Raw genomic sequence first — 17,667 nt, forward strand, 5'->3', positions numbered from 1 at the left:
CAGTTGATGAAAGAGAAGGGAATTGGACAGGGGGTGGTGGTGCGGGGGGTTTGAAGGAGGGGTGTGTTAGAGGAAAAAGCAGGAGGGCTGGTAGTTACAGCGCTGGCATCTGTCGCTACCGCCGGCACCCACTGTGGCATACAGTACTTTACTTTGAATTAGACCTCTGCCGGCTTCTCAGTTAACACCTGAGGAGGTCATTATGATGCCATTAGGATGAGTAGTGCAGGGAGGGCGGCGAGGAAGTGCGAGAGGGGGGATATCTACGCCGAGTGTAAACAGTCTGTCTGTCAGTCGGTGTCTGAGAACTTTTTCTTCCCCTGGAGAGCCCTCTCTCCTCTGACAGAAGAATGACGGAGACCTCATGGGAATTATACCACTCTCTCTCTCTCTCTCTCTCTGTCTCTCTCTCTCCCTCCCTCTCTTTTTCTTTGTTTCCCACGCGGACTGACAGATCACAAATTCACAACAATAGGCTCTATTTTAATACCACTTTCTGTTGGTACACGAGGCTGACTTGAAATAAACAACCTTTCTGTTGCCTCATGCTCTCTCTCATTTTCGCTCTCTCTTTCTGAGTATGCTCTGCTGTTGTTGTGCTGCATTGTTCGGGCGGGGGGGGATTTTCTTCTCTCTCTTTTTTTTTTTCTCTGTTCTCCGGAGAAGGGGGGGATGCTTTCCTGGGTGCAGTCAGTGATACAGCATGGGACAGCTCTTTCAGTTTCATTATATAAACAGCTTTGATGCCTCTTCTTGCTCTCTTGGTTTCTATGGCTAAGTGGCTTTTGGAGGGGGCTCTGGACGAAAGAGACAAGAGGTGTGTGTGTCCATACGTGAGTTTCTTGTGTAAGTGTGTATACAGTATGTGTTGCTCTCTTGAGGACATGGCTGACACTCAAGATACATTATTTAAGCTTGAAGCCTTAAATAGCCTCACAGGGCCTTAAAAACTTCTCTAACTGTGACTTTTGATTACTTCCAAATTGTTTAAATTGTTTTTTTGAGGTGGCTGCTTTTTCAATGAAATATTACCTGGATACATACAGAGACTTTTTAATATTTAACGTTTATCTCCGTTCATAATTTGATTGTAAATTTCACAACGACTGGCATTAAATTGGTCATCTATCTCGATGAAACCTACAGCACCCCTGATAAACATCAGGTCACGTCTCATGATCGTCTCCGACTGCTGGTTTCAGATCATTACTTTCTCTTCCTCCCCTGTAATTACCTCAGTTTCTCCGACCTATCCTTTTCTTTTCATATTTGCCGTCCTCTCGATCCCCCTTTCATCCTGTTCCTCATCTCCTCGTCTTTCCTTCCCCTCTCTCCTGTCCTGGTTCTCTTCCTCCTCACGTTTTGTTTTGTGCGTGCCCGGGAAAGATCATCTCCTTATCGCCTTAGGTGCGGTCAGCCAAACCAGGCGTGACTGTTGTAATCAGTGCAAGAACACATACACACACACATACACACACACACACATTTACACACATGTGCACACATAATGTGGGAGGTCTCTCTCTGTAGTGAGTTTAAAAACATATCGACTTGCAGCCACAATGGTCTTCATTAAGACCTTGGCTTGGTGTGTGATTGAGAGTGATGAAGAGATTGTTATGGGGATGACCAGAGGTTTGCATGGAGTTGATGTCACAGGCCACCCACTTAAAGGCCTCTTATCAAGGCCACGAACTGCACTGTCTTCTCTCCCCATCCCTCCTTCCTGCGCTCTTTCTCCTCTCAGCTGTTCGCTGCAGTTGGAGCTGGCACAAACCTCTGGCTCCTGGGGATTACTTCTCCATCTCTCCCTTCTTGTCTCCCTTCTTTCCTCCCACTGAGCCGTCCTCTAAGTCTCTTCCTTCCTCCCTGATCCTGCTCTTCTGGCTTCAACTGCACAATGCTTCCCCTGCACAAACAAACCACAGACACAGAGGTGACCTCAGCCGCAGAAGGTCTAACTCAGACTCTCCCACGATCCCTCTCACGGCTATGTAGAAAGCTCGCTGTTGTTCGAGGATACATCATCATCCGGCCTTCTTAGCAGACAGTCAAAACTTCACTTTTGTCCCTTTTTTGCTCTTTTTACCTCACTGAAGGCTGATGGCGTCTGTCTAGTCCACAGAGACGAGGTCAGTGTGGGTTACGGTGGTCATTCATGGTCATTGCTCTGTGCAGGTGAAATTCTGCAGTCTGGAAGTCGCCCTCTCCTGTTTTTTTTATGATGACAGAGAAAATCTGAGCCTGCATTGACATTTCAGATAATGTTGCAGTTATATCTTGTCAGCCTGAATGATATTACATATTTGTTGCAGATAAGGACATTGTAAGCATGTTTATGGTCATGAAACCTATTGATTTGAATCGATTTAGGTTGCTTTTATCTCTCTCTCTCTCTCTCTCTCTCTCTCTCTCTCTCTCTCTTACCCCCCCTCTTCTCCCTTGTCTTTGTGTGTCTTAATATTATTTGGCAAATCCACTCCTCATGCTTCTCCTATCGTCCAATGCAGACAATGCAGGCACTCAGCGTTGCTTCCTGCAGGCATTTCATTAAAGCACTAATAACACATTGGTAATTAGGTGACAAAGAGGCTTTTCTTATTGTACTGATCAGCTGCTGAGACATAGTCCTCAGAGGCCCACACAGAAGGAGGCTGGCTGTGTGTGTGTGAGTTTCTGAGGTGTGTGCCTCTGCTCTGATCTCTCACATTTAAATTAAAAAATAAATAAATAAATAAAGCATTTTACATCATGCATGCACAAAGCCATACAGATGACCGCAACCTAAATACAAGCTTGGACATTAGATTTTTTTATTTACGATCTAGAGTCTCCACTTGTCAGTGGAAAGGCATTCACACAGTGAAACTCTTGCATTCTTTCCACCTTTTTTTTTCTCTCCCCTCGTTCCCCATCAGTCTCACTCTTTACTCTATATCAGATGGTTCTCGAGCCACCTGAGGCACTGAACAAATAACGTAGTGCAAATGAAATTTCCTGTGAGGCTTATTGATGTCATTAAACACTAGCATACTGAGGCCCGGAATCATTTTAGTCTTCATCAGACCGGCTGACATTTTAGTGAATTAGCTGTTGGAGCTTGGGTCGTGGGATGGGGTGAGGCGGGGTTGTTTTAGCTCCTCTAGCTTTTTTTTTTTTCCCTCCTCTTCGCAGGGTCAAATGGTAGAATCGATCATCTCATTCGGTCCGTCTGCTGGCCTTTGATTGGCTGTCATAAGGCTAATATGTGTCTGGGGCGTAATGTTATTCTTGCATGTTGTTCTTTAAGCAGTAAATCAGGTTAGCATTGAGTTTCTTTGGGGCATCAAAGAGCATGGCAATATTGTGATTATCATGAGAATTCACATTTTACTCAAAAGCAGCAGAAGTTTCATTTGGCCTTTTTGTTGTCCTTTTAATGTTCTGTGTGAAAATGCCAATTCATGCCATTTAAAAAAGTGTTTGGAGTTCGGAACATGTAATTCAGGGATATGCATCATTTCATTGTCCCAAGGTTTGACATTTCAGAACGTGGCCTAAAGAAAACGTGCGTTTCCTGTGTGTCAAAAATGACAAAATCAGATCACGGCTCAGAAGAATTTCATCAGTTTTTTCACTTTATGGTACTAAATCATTTCAGTGTTCGTCGTGTTCAACAGTGAGATTTTCTCCAAGAAACCTGGAGCAATGTTGTCACATTAGGTTGAGTCTAGCTTTTTTTGACATTCAGCATTATTGTCATGTAGCTGTAGTGCGACCACTCTGTTCTACATTCTGTAGCTTACACAGAGCAACTTTCTACTGGCTCCAGAAACACACTTTGTTCTCAAGGCTGCATGTTTTTGTACAGTTTGATTTATATTGAAAGGATAGCTCAATTACAGCCATTGACTGTTTCCTGTTTTTTACCCCTTTCCGCACATTAATGAGATCTGAGCCTCATACCGCTCTGTGCTCTGAGACATGACAGTCTCTGGTTGATCCTTGTTTGTGTTTGGGGTCAGTCGGTTGGTCTGCTGTTCTTTGGTTTCCTGATCTTGTAAGGCTGATGCTTCAAAAGCGAACCAAAGTGAGACTTCACAGCAGAGCCGGACAGCGTGTTACTCATCTCTCCCCACGGTCCAGCCGCCCATCATTGTATCGTCGTGACACGTACAGGACAAGGGAGTCTGTCTTTGCACATGTTTGGGAAACATCATCGCAGCGACAACAACAGCTCCAAACACAGCTCGCTGCCAGCGGTCATGTGGGCCTGTCATCTGTCATCGCCGCTCCTCTGTCTTTGTCTCACGACTGATCAAAAATCGAAAATCTGTTCTACAAAAACGCTCCTCTCTGTTCTCAGCTAAGCAGGACGTGGGGAGAAGAAAAGAATGGAAGAAAAAAAAATAAGGAAAATGGGAAAGAAAGTTGTTAATGTCACTGAACCATGAAAGGCTTGGCCCGGGGTTGGAATGATTCGGTATACAAGGTTCTTTAGTGCTGTGGCTGCGGGGATAAACATAACTTACATCAGCCCTTCGCTTGTACAGGAGATTTCCTCTCCTGGCACTTACAACCTCAACACTCTAACTGCACTGTGATTCACACACACACACACACACACTCACGCGCACACACACACACACCCTGCACACAGACCCTTTCAAGTAGCTCATGTACACACACACACATACACACACACCAGAGGGCAAACGAGGGTTTTTGAATAGCATTTTTTATTCTGTTTGCAAGCATGACAGCGGTTGCTATTACTTGTTCACACATACACAGAGAGTTTAGTTGGCTTTTGTTGGATGGATTTGTATCAACAGCAGTATATAAATATTCATTGCATTAGGCTGCATTATCAATGTAATGTCTGACGGTGTGTGTGTTCTGTGTCTTTTTTTCTTTCCTCTTCTTCTTCTTCTTTCCAGATCATCACTCAGTATGTTTATGAGCTGTTGGAGAAAAAGTGCAACATGACTAAAGCAATCCTGCCAGTAAGTACCCGGAGTGAAAAGAGGCATTTCCTTCTTTGATTTCTGCGCTTGAAGATTAAAGGGAGTATTAAATATGAAAATTGACGTAAATGCTCAGGCTTCAGAGTGTGATTATGATATTGAGTGTCCTGTTTAAAAAAAAAAAAATAAAGAAAAGGGGATTGTGAGGAGTCAGCTCTCCTCGTTCTCCACTAGTCTTTGTCTTTTTTCTTTCTATCACACTCAGTTTCTCCCTCTCTTTCTTGTACCCCCTCCTCTGCCCACATCCTTTGTGCAAAAGTGTCTCCTCAACAAATTAACTGTATTGTGACGTGTCATTTCAAAGGCGCAGAGGCGCAGCATGCTGATGCTTAATCTGTTTTGCATTCATTTGCGCTGAAGGGGACTTTCTACTCATGCCATCATGGAGTTATTCTTTAGCCCAGCTCATCCGGGCTCAGAGCACACACTTGATCCCTTTTATTTGTCGTCGGGTGCATGTTTGTCTCTTTTTGGCCCCCTTTACCCCTCCATTCCTGCTCTTTTTTTTTCTGTTTATAAAAGTTGTGATCATTTTTCAGGCTGCGTTTATATGGATGTTAGGCAGCGAGGGTGTTTAGAAGCATAGCAGAGTTAGCTCCGGCGCTAACAGTGTCCATAAATCACCTAGCCAGGGACTCAGCGCCTTTCATTAGCCCCCATACACTTTTACTGGTTTATCTGCCTGGCCTATTTATCTCATTATTCCTCTGGAAAATTGCTCTGTTCTGCTTTCTGCTGCCCACCCGCCTGCGTGTATATGGCGTGTGTGTGTGTGTGCGCGCGCGTGCATTTGTGTGTTAGTGGTGGGTCTGTCCACCTGCGTGGCATTGAACTTGTGACCGCAGATTTTAAGAAGATTAACCACAGCCAAGTATAGGGAGAGGGAATGAGGGAGCACAAGAGAATAAAGGGTAAGATTTTCTCCCCCCACTCGGCTCTCTTTGTCTGCTTGGATTAAGTTCTTGCAGCTGCCACCCATGGCTTTTATGGACAGTGTTTGTCTCCTTAGAGATTCTTCCAGGCATACTCGGGAGGGATGCAAAGGCGACGCATGGGATGTGGATGGAGCGCATGCACACACACAAACACTCACGAACTCACTTGGCCTTCTGTCTGTCTGTGTATTACTTTCTGCCTCTGTCTTAAGCACACAAAGGCCGTTTCCTAATCATGATTATTGATGATTAGTGTACCGATGCATATGAGCTTTTTTAATTACAAAGGCCACCGAGGAAAAGGCCGCTCTTCCTTAAAGTCACGCATGTTACATTAAGAACATTTCAGACATTTCTCGTTCTAATCATTATCGGCCCATTTAGAGAAAAAATTCATCAAAGCTCTAATTATAAAATCACAATTTGATCAGATTTGATTAAAACATGTTAAGCCTGTTTTCCTGAACGTTTAGGTGGATGCTACAGAAGACGAACCCACCACTTTTATCTACCTGAGCCCAGATGCCTTGTCTAACCCATCCAAGCTACTGGTGCTGATCCAGGGCAGCGGCGTGGTGCGGGCCGGTCAGTGGGCCCGTAGACTCATCATCAACCAGGACCTGGACTCAGGGACGCAGATCCCCTTCATCACCAAAGCCATAGAGGTAGGGATGCACAACAAACGAAGTTCAAGCTCTTCTCTCGGATGTTGATTTTCTGATCTTTGATCCAAGATGTCCTGTTTTTAATGTTTCACTAAGAGGGACAGGTTGGCTGACTGCTTTGAGGACACCACAGATTATCAAGAAGGATTTGTTGTGCAGCCAGTTCTCAATACTTTACATTCATATTCTCTAGTTTCTCTATTTTTCTTTTGCAAAGAGTGTAAAAGTGACACATCATTGGCATGTAGAGTTTTGTAGGTCTCAGCGTGCTCAACATGTGGTCGCTGGTACCACCGCTACCACAGTGGTTAACCTGATGGAATATTGGTGTGACAAGTGTAACACACACTGTTTGTTTTAAAGGGCAGCCTCAAATATTTGGGGCTGTCGGAGGCGTTGTGGTGCAGTCAGATGCAGAGTGTCGTGGTGTTTATTTATTTTTGTATTTGACTGGAGGTTTGAATGTGATTGTGGGTAATTTGCTGTTGCTGTGTGCTTTCATAGCTTAGGATGTACTGCATGGACCCAATTACAATTTACACAAGTGCGGAGTGGAAAGCAAACTTTGTCGTATGAGAAATGATATGATGCTGAGCAAGTTCTGCACTGTGCAGCATCATATAATCACAAGCAGACCTTCATTCACAGCTGCAAACACACTCCAGAATGATACTGTTGATGTACAGTCTTCAATCCAGAATTGAGGCTTATGTTGTCTTGTTAGTGAAATGAAGCATACACCTCAACATGATCATTCACATTACACAAGGAAATATTTATGCATTCGTGTGATGTATGATCCCTGTGTATCCGTGGGTGACTGAGCGGAGAGAGAGGAAGAGATAATGTAATGTAAAATATAGATTAGTTTTTCTTTCCCTACTATATATGATCACACACGAGTGTGTACGTCTGTGTGTCAGCAAGCAAAAGGTGGCTCTGCCTGTCTTATTATTTTCATCCCCATCTCAGTGTTCATTTGTCAGCCTGGCCACGACTACCTGTGTAATTTCATCGGCCTGCTGTTCAAATTGACTTAGGGGGAGATCCTGCTCTCCCCTCTCCCCTCTCCCCCTCGTTTCGTCCATCTGAATGCCATAAAGACTTTCACTGCTGTGTAAAGCCCTCTCCTGCTGTGTACAACAACAGGAGAGGTTTGAGTTGCGTGTGTGTGTATGTGTGTGTGTGTGTGTGCTAACGGATGATTTGGCTACCCCAAGACTTTGAATTACAGTTACCTTGGCTGGTAATACAGTTGGAGGAGGCAGGGTTGTGCTGCAGAAAGCCAAAGTGACAGCTTCGATATAGAGAACATGGTGTGTGTAGTGCGAGTGTTGCTCATTCATCATAGTAAACAAGAAATCGTGTTCTTACACCCTGACAAATCATCATCCAGGCATTTACCACACACAGGCCTTGTACTGTGTGTGTGCACGGGGAAAGACAGGCACACACATTTACAGTCAATTCATGCTGTCTGCATCTATTACGGGCATGTTTGTGGTTTATTATGTCATACCATGAAATGCGTGTGGATGTATTGTGTGAATGAACAGGACAGTGCAGTTTCTATACAGTCTGAAGAGAGAAGCTCGGTTGTTGTTTTTTTTGTAGATGGAAACACATTTTATACCTATTTTAATTCTTTATGCATGCAGCCAACAAGCAATGAAACACGTTTGATCAATAACGAAGCTCAGAGAGGTGACAGCACTGTGACACAGCAAATACACACAGCGAGATCCTTGATCAGCAGCATTACGTAATATTAAAAAACAGAATCTCATGATCAAGCATGTCTGTGAAGAGAACACCGCGAGGACTAGCCATTATTACAGTGCCAGCTCTCGTCTGTGCAATGTGGCATTTGATATCACCAGGTCGATAACCAAAACTAATGACGCACTACATATTCATCAGCAGTACCCATTGATCTTATTCAGTGTTTTTAAGGTTCCATATGTAAGGAGGGAGGATTTTACTCACTGATTTAATGTTTTAATCACTTTTTATTGCCAATAGGTGAACAGGTTGTAATTTAACTTGAAAAAAACGAGCCCTTCCACAACGTTCTCAATGATCTATATCAGCCTATAGAATGTTTTATATGTAAAGGACAGATTATCTGCCCTCCTACTGTGTCAACTATGTATATAAATGGAGTCATCTGAAGTCAGCAAACACTGTAGCACCCACTACAACACAGTCCCTCACCAAACCAAAAGTCAAATCTCAGTGTGTATGTTAAAACTTGCCAAATTACTTCACCAGGCAATGTAATCTCTAGTACTAACTCATGTATTAAGACAAATGCTGTTGACTTTGGGCCATCAATAAATGATGCAACAAGCAAAGGTGTGTAACGCAGCGTGGGTCTGGTGTTGGTTGATGGGGTGATTTGCAGACAGCAAGCTGGTTAGGTTCATGGAGCCAATGGTCCAAATAAAATATGGGAACATTACAGATAGTAAAATTAATCTAAATATGAGTTTAATTTATTTTAATTTCACTTTTGGCCGATGCCCAGCATGATGCTCGCTTGCGCCTACGGAGTGCGAGTGAGAGCAACAGCCTGCTGACTGCAGTCGGCCCAAAGGCGTTAAGTGAACCGTCCTTTGTAATTAGAACAAGTGTTTTCTGACTGTTACACAGAGAACCTTTAAGTAGATACTTGGGGTTGCAGTATGCTCAAAATGTACAGCGTGTGACTAGTCAGCTCTATAAAACCATGAAAAAAAAAGACACATATTCAATAATATACACTCACATATCCATATTTCTAAAGGCACAGTCATTTTGGCTCGATTATATTTGATATTTGGCAATTCTGGCACCTTGACAATTATTCAATATTTTTGATTTACAAATTTCGTTAAGTGCAGCGTCGGGTCAAACGTTGACATTTTGACTATACGTTTTATTATGTTTAGATTAGGCTCCATTTTCCCAAAATGTTTTGTGGCAAGGATCTGTTGCCTCGAGTGCAGCTCCATGTGAAGTTACTCATGGGAAGTTGATTGGAAATTCAAAGCCTGCAGCAAAGGGTCAAATGGAGTGCATTCGGCAAATATGGGGGGTGTGGGGGCTTGTGGTTTTGCAAAACACACGAGAAAGCAGGCGCACACACACACAGACACAGATAAAAGTTAATTTGACTCAGTGCTCTGTAGTGTGCGTGTGTGTCGATGCACTGCAAGTCTACGGTGTGCGTGGGCTTTCACATATGTGTGTCGAAGCACCACTCTGAAATTCTTAGCCATGTTTCTAGGAACTTCAAGTCAGCCTTTCCTCTCTTCTGACAGGAAAAAGAGCTGATTGCGCTAGTTAATCAGACCCTTCACACAACACAACCGCACACACACACACACACAATCACAGGGTGAATCTCCGGGCAGACTGTCTCTTAAACACCATTTACACCCCATTGCCTGTCTTTGTTTCCCATCTTCACCGTGCTCTTGTCTGCAGATTTATCACAACCTTTGTCATGCTGCTATATGATGACGACACATTAATAAGCTGGCAAAACGTATACGTTGAAGATAAGTCTAAAATGTGTACACACAGACACGTGCACACACTAATGCACCACACTGGGAGAAAGTGTGCTTGTGGCATTTGGCGCAGTGTGTATAGTGACAGTGGGCTAAGGGAAATCTTTGTGTTATGTGCGCAAGTCTCATGCATGTTGTCTTTATGTGTGTGTGTGTGTGTGTGTGTGCGCACACATGGAAGTGGTGCTATTCCCATAGCCTAGAGGTAAAATGACAGGTGAGAGGAGGATGCTCCAGCAACAACCAGAGAGTGGGGGAAAGAGGTGGAAAAGAGGAATCTGAGATGGTGAGTTGGGGGTGGTAGAAGGGGGGGTGCAGAGAGGGAAAAGAGTTATGATTGGTTGGAAGAGGACAGAAGAGGAAAGAAGGAGAGAGGTACAGAGAGGATTGAAGCAGGAAGAGAGAAATGAGAAGAGGGCGAGGGAGTGACTGCAAATGGGGTGGGACTGGCAGAGGAGAGACGGGAGTATAGAGAGAGAGAGAGAGAGAGAGTAGGCAGAAGGCAGGCGTCTGACAGCTCCACTACTGGGAGAGGGCCTCTTAATGACAGCTTATTCCTTCATGATTTCAATTCCTGACAGTCGACAGGTCTGCTTGTTGCATCATGGCAGCTGTATCATTACCTTCTGGCCCTGTCACTGCTCTGCATCCTGAGACTGTGATGGTGGAGGTGGAGGGTGGGCGCCATGGGGTTTGGAGGGGATGGGGATGGGGGAGAGAGATAGAGAGAGAGAGAGACAGAGACAGAGAGAGAGAGTAGATTGTGAGGTTACAGTCAGAATAATTGAGGAAGGAGGGAATATTGAAAGGTGGGATCATTAGTTCTAGTAGCTGTTGGAGTTCAGAGTAGGACTTTCAACTTGTGTAAGTTTGTGTCCAAAGTGAAAGAAAGCGCGTGAAGCGAGGCTTTGGCTCTCCCACATCACTTATCCGGCCATGACACAACAAAGTTGAGAAGTAAGAAGCCAAAATTTGCCAGTGCATTTTTTTCCCCCCTTTTACTTTACATCACTTCTTAACCTTTTCCTCTCGACTTCTCCTGCAAGTTGTCATCTTTCGGTTTTGCCGGCACCGATGGCGCGGCTACTTTTAGAAACATTCTCTTCCAAAAATTCTTCATAAATTCACCTGATGGGATAATCTGAGTTCCTTCACGTGGTCAAAAGTCTAAACTGTCTTTTAATTTCACCTCTCTTTCTGTGCAGTTTAGATATTTCAAATTTCAATTAATTATTCAATATATGAAGCCTCACAACTCTCCGACTTGTTCACTGCATGTGCACACAACAACACACAAACTGCAGGAGTTATGCACTGTCCTCAAGAAGAACTTAATTTGGAAGTTGCTAATGCAAAAACAGATCTATACCCCCTGTAATGCCTCCCCTCCTTCCCACCCCCTTTTCTCTCCAGCTCTCTCTCTCTCACTCTCTCTCGGCAGTGAGTCAGACTTGACACTGGAGACCAACTGGAAAGAAAGAGGGGGTGTGGTGTTTTCAAAAGTGTGTCAAAAGCCTAGGGGTTTGTATCTGCCCAGAATTTCAATGGGAGGCTGAAAGGGGGCAACGAAGCAGACGAACTCAGACACAGAAATCCTCTTTTAATTTCTGTCATCCTGCCCACACTTTTTTTTTTTTTAAAGCTGGATGATGTCCTCTTCAACATCGGCATCTGCCTGTTGTTGTGTCATGGCCCTCTGTGCTGTGAGGTTGTCTCTCTCTCTCTCCTCTCCCTGTCTCTCCAATCACCATTCTTCCTTCTCCTCCTTTCTCATTAGTTCCTCTAATTCCCCTCAAGCTGTGAGTTAACCTGTTTGTGTGTGCGTGTGTGTGTGTGTGTGTGTGTGAGAAGCCAAGTGATAACATTGTACGTACAGTGTGTGCACAGCCTATCTTGGGGCATCAGGTGGCTACAGAGGCCAGACAGGTATCATTCTATCCACCCAGCCAGGTTTAGCCAGAGGACAGTGTGCGTGTTGTGTGTGTGTATGTGTGTCTGTGTAAGGGTCAAAAGATGCGCCTCCTTTCCGTGGCCTTGTAATAGCAGAACCCTGCAAGCATCACACACACACACACACACACACACAGGTATACACACACCTCCAGGTGGGAAGGTCCCAGCACATCCCGCAGCTCAGATCAATGCACTTGACACCTTCAAAGGCGGGTGTGGGGCCTGGACTTGCTCTGGGGTTAAACCTCTTTTAAATAGCATCCCGCGGGAAGGCAGCTGTCAATAACCCACCATAATTACCGGGGCCAGGCCCGCCAAGGGCTCGGCTGCACAGGCCAAATTAAAAATTGATCAGAGGGAGAGAAAACATTATTTTGTGCTGGTATTCCCTGTCCTAACAGCACTGCTGCTGCCGTATGCGAAATCTCATCAATTGAGGTCCGAGCTAGATATCTAGAGACCTATTTATCTATCTATCTGCCCCGCTGCCCCCCTTCGTCCAGATGAACAATGGAGTTCTGTGCCGGTTGTAAAAAAAAAAAAAAAGATATTTGCATATTAAGTGTCTTTGAGCGTGCATGTGTGTGTGTGTGTGTGTGTGTGTGCGTGTGTATATGCAGTACGTGAGTGTGTGCATACTGTATGAGCATCAGCTGATTGTTATTTGCTCCAGGTAATCGTACATCATTCGCTATCTGTGTAGCACGTGTGTGTGTGTGTGTGTTTGCGCGTGCACCCACCTTGTAGCAGTGTATTGATTGTGGTCTCATTGAGTTTCTCTTGGCAGGGAGCCTTTATTTGTCAGTCAGAGAACGATATGAAGAAGATATGTTCATCCTCAGGCTTCCTCTAGGAAAACACGCAAGCTATTGTTTCACAAGACACTGATAAATGAGAACGACAATTTACAATAGGTTGAGGTATTTTCTAAACACACACTGTAGGTAAAAGGTCATAGCACATGGCTTTCATCATTGTTTCTGAATGTCATTGGTGTAGGACATGTTTTTTTCACATTTCACATTAAGTCCTGTTTAAAATGGATTTTCTTTTGGGAGGTCCTGTCATTATCGTAATTACCAGTGGCATCTGTAATTTGCATCCAGTGCAAATCTGCCAGATACATAATTCACACAAGTGTGTGAGGGGGGAGCCGGCGTTATGACATCTCACATTTGGGCTAAGAGCAGATTCCAGAGGAAACACACACACAAGTTTTTTTTTTTTTTCATTTTGGTGATAATAAGTGTTGATCGGCCTCTATAAACACACCAAGTGTTGATTTTAACACTTTCAGAGTTACAGTAAATTAACTCTGGCAATTTCACTGTGTAGATATCGTTTATCTTGCGCAAAGCACCTCAGGATTTTACACACATAACAAGTGCAATTGCATTAGAGGATTCCTCCGCTAAAAGTAATCCAATTTGAATAGTGTGACTTCAAACATAGCAGTTGTTCCCAAAGTGGCTGCTGTGGAACCCCGGGGTGCCAAAAAAAAACTGGCCAGGGATGTGACAAGATTTGTTTTCCAATTTTTGTGTTTCCTTTCCATTTTATCACTCATTTGTTACAGTAAATAGAAATAAACACATGCTGATAATAGATATTTACGATGACATTCTCAGCTTTAAAGGGGTGCTCTGTGTGTCACTGGAGTACGGTGGTTTTAAAAAAGTTTGGGAACTAATGCTGAAGATGGTGAGTTCAGATGTTGTAGTTTGTTACTTAATATATAAGGGACAAAAACTAACCCTAACCCTACTTTCTTGATGAACAAAAAGAACACATTCAACTATAAGGTATATGTACATAGTTTAAAAAAGCCTTTAAGAGTTATTTGGTGTGTCAGTTTCCAGGCTGCTCCTGTCACATGTCGCTCGGGGGATGAGGGGATGGAAAAAACAAGGATGGATGAAAAATTTAACAGAGGAAGACTTTGATCTAATTATTAAACATTATTTGGGAGTGTACAGTTTTTAGCCCACGTGTGATAATTGACTTTTTTCTTTACCAAATTATATCATCAGAAAGGCTTTGTTTCTACGTGTATGTGTGTGTGTGTGCGTGCCTGAGTAAGTGTGTGTGTGTCTGTCTGCGTGTGTGAGGTGGATAGTAGGTCATTTGCAGCTGCAGGCTGTGTGTGCGTCCCAATGGGAAGGTCTTGTTTAGTCTCTCTTCCAGAGGGCCCCAGGCAGTGTGTGGTGGATACCTCTTCACTCTCTCACTGGGAACACTCGTCTGTGGCCAACACACACACACACACACACACACACACACACACACACACAAACACGCAAACAAACAGAAAAATCTTCCACAATCTTTTGCACATTTCGTCAACCTGTGCGGCAGCATGTTCACTATCTGACAGCTGTAACGAAACAGCTTTTACTTCTTTTTGGATACAGGTGGTGGAAGTATCATATGTGTTTGAGTCAGTTAATATTACATGCAGACACAAACACACACACACACACACGCAGACACACACAGGCAAAGGCTCTTTCATCCTCTTGTAAATTTTACATGTATCCTCCATCGCAGCAGGTTTGTAGAGGTTAAAAGTGCTTAGCTGTGGACGTTCCGGGAGGAAATTGAGTTTTGCGAGGAGCTAGTGGTGAGCAGATAGGTGACCCACTATGAATTTACACACACACGCACTCACACACACACACACACACACAAATCAGCCAGTGAGCATCTCTTAGGGTCAAAGTTGAAACTTGCTGTAAGCTCTCCAGTACCAGTGTCATGGTCCTGGACTGTGTGTGCCACGCTTTGATCGATGAGAGGAAACTCAGTGCTTAAATAGGGGTTACCGGGGTTCCAGGGGGTACACAGGGTTAGAGGCAAACAACAACAAATCTTTCTGTTAATAGTTTTAGTGCTGACTCTGTGGTTAGAAATGAAAATAGATGCTGGAGGGCTGCTCTGGTTTTCTTGTAGACATTTGAAATGCAGTTCTTTTTTTTTTAGTGTTTTATGGCAACATCATGCTGCTGTTCACTAAGCCAGCTTTTCAATCATTTGGCCCAGTGGATTGTTTGTCATATATAGATGATTAGTAATATGGCATACATTTATTTGAGGCTGCGGTTTTATCTGTGTTTACCCGCATGTGTTAGTGTCTTGTAGCTGTCTGCTTTTGTGATTTTTCTCTCTCTGTATGTGACCAGACATCGAAGATGGAATCTTTATTTGAAGGCTTATCTGTCTTTTGAGACTGATATTGTCCTGTATTCTCCGTGGATGTGAAATGTACATTTCAGTACATCAGATCATGGCAGTGATGGCAGTGTCTCAGCGTTTCAAGATATGTGTTCTTTTGTGTCTGCGCAAAAAAAAGGAAAGAGAGACAGACAATGAGGAGAGATGGCATCAGTGATCAGATTTGTCTGCAGCTCTTTTGTCTTCTGTAGCTCAGCGGGTCAGCGGATTACTGTGCATGTATATCTGCGTGTCCTGTACAATAGGCATCGACGTACATCTTGGGTTGAACTTTCATGCATAAAAATGCATGAAATCCACACGTGTACACAAAGACATGGTCAGAGATGTAGAAAAAAAAAAGAACACACACACACACACACTTGCAAGAAGAAGCAGCAGACTCCTCTCTTTGTAGCTTACTTTTCAAAAAACGCATTGTCAAGTTACTCGAGGATGAGGAACAAGTCAGATGAGGTATGTACTACAGTATCCCTTTCCAGATAAGTATTATAAAAGGAAGCTGACAATCTGTGATCTGGCAAAGGAAAGAGAAGTTGAGAGGACGCATGCCAAAGCCAGGTGTGAATATAATCCAGCTAAGTCATATGTAAAGGTAACACTTGGCTTATAACACGCTAAAATGTAAGTATAAGCACATAACAGAACAGTTTAAGTGTTTAGTCATTTGCAGTATTTGTCTAAACTGCTCCCATGAAGACACATTTTGCATCATTATACCCGTGTTTTACTATATTGTCATTCATTATCTGTATAGACCAGCCTTAACAACATTTATCTCTGCTTATGACTATATAAGAAGTGGACTTAGATTTAAGGGTTCCAGATAAAGCATGTGGGATGCATGTTAATGTCAGGTGTGAGGTGTTCACTTTACTTTTCTGCTTTATTAATGCTACAAAATCCTGAGATCAGGATGTGAACTTCTATAAAACCATACAACACATGTTTTGATTGTTTATAGCTTATCTATAACTTTCTCTTTGTAGCCTGTCATTGGTTTCATCAGAGCCTGTGTATTTGGTCCCCTTTATCTGGTATTATGGTGCCTGTGATAGGTGTTATTATCCCGCTGTATGCTGACAGCCTATCCCTTAACCCTCTTAGGAGCACACTATGCCACGTTTGGCTGCCTTGTTTGCGCTGATGTCAAGTTTTAGCGGTTAGCAGGCGGTTACCATATGCCACTGTGCTGCTGTCGCCCCCGATGTCAGTCAAACGAATGTCAACCTGAGCTCAGAACACAGTACGCCACGGCGCACACCCAGATACACAGCGACAGTGACAGAACACACACAGTCACCCGTACACGCATGCACCCATACTGTACACACAAATACATTTGGCATAAAGCAAATGCAGACACACCGGAGTAAGAACAAAAGAATCGCATCCTGTTTGGCACGGGAGAAGAGTGCAGCCTGTCTCCAGGAAGGGCCTGACATGCCGGTCTTGATCAGCTGACTTAAGGATGCAACAGTATCTGCAGTGGTCTTTGAAATGCGAGAGGTCATGCCTGTCAAACGTAGTCCTAAACATGCACGTAAGCAAGCAGTAGATTATTTCAAAGTCTAATTGTGAGTGATCAAGTGATAACTTGAAAGTGCAACTTCATCGAGCTCATAAAGTCTACGTATTAGCATATTTAAGAATAATTGTATCTCAGTGTTTGCTGAGGCGTAGACACAAGTTAAGCCAGAAGTACTGCTGATGGTCACTGAACCCCAGTCTTTGGCCCATTAGAATTCGTGTCTGATAGATCAGCGCATTTGTAATGATCGTATCATCAGGACACTCCACCGACTGTGCTCATGAATTAAATCTTAAACCTTTTAAGTTGTACATGTGTGTGTTATGATTACATCACTTATGATCAAAAACTCTCATTGATAACTCTGTTAATCCTCAGGCATGTGCAACAACACAAGACATAACGGTCAGCTAATATTCTCACTAGTCCAACAGCAAGAAGCCCAGCTCGGTGTCAGTCCAAGATTTACTCTGGTTTAGTCTGGTAGCCTCTTGCTCGGTCACTCTCTTTTTTTTGTTTTAGTCATGTAAAGCTTTGTGTACTTCTAGTAGGAGATCATACGCAAAACTCAAAGTCACATTGTGCAATGACAGACGTACGGGGCACCGAGTGGTAATGATGGAGACCCCAATTACACATCAGTCAAAATGATTTGAATTCTAAAATACCTGTTGTGACTGGTGGTCACATTAGGAGCGTATTCACCAAACAGAAGCCGCTTTCTATTCAAAGCTAAATCAGCAGTTTTACCTACAGTATTAGGAGCAGCAGTAGATAATTGTTACCAACTGT

The 17,667-nt window shown here is 43.5% G+C and overlaps 1 protein-coding gene across 6 annotated transcripts in view; it reads left to right on the top strand.

Moving 5' to 3' along the window:
• The window catches only part of arb2a (ARB2 cotranscriptional regulator A), a 148,859-nt gene that overhangs the window by 12,860 nt on the left and 118,332 nt on the right, over positions 1-17,667 (top strand). For all 6 annotated transcript variants that reach the window (XR_003462241.1, XM_027277463.1, XM_027277464.1 and 3 more), the window contains exons 5-6: positions 4,920-4,985; positions 6,415-6,606. Coding sequence is in view for 5 of the 6 variants with exons in the window: in XM_027277463.1 (XP_027133264.1) it covers positions 4,920-4,985; positions 6,415-6,606 (258 nt within the window). In the remaining variant the exon portion in view is untranslated. The remainder of the gene's footprint in view (positions 1-4,919; positions 4,986-6,414; positions 6,607-17,667) is intronic.

Source organism: Larimichthys crocea, chromosome III, assembly GCF_000972845.2.
Source record: "Larimichthys crocea isolate SSNF chromosome III, L_crocea_2.0, whole genome shotgun sequence".
Classification (NCBI taxonomy): Eukaryota; Metazoa; Chordata; class Actinopteri; family Sciaenidae; genus Larimichthys; species Larimichthys crocea.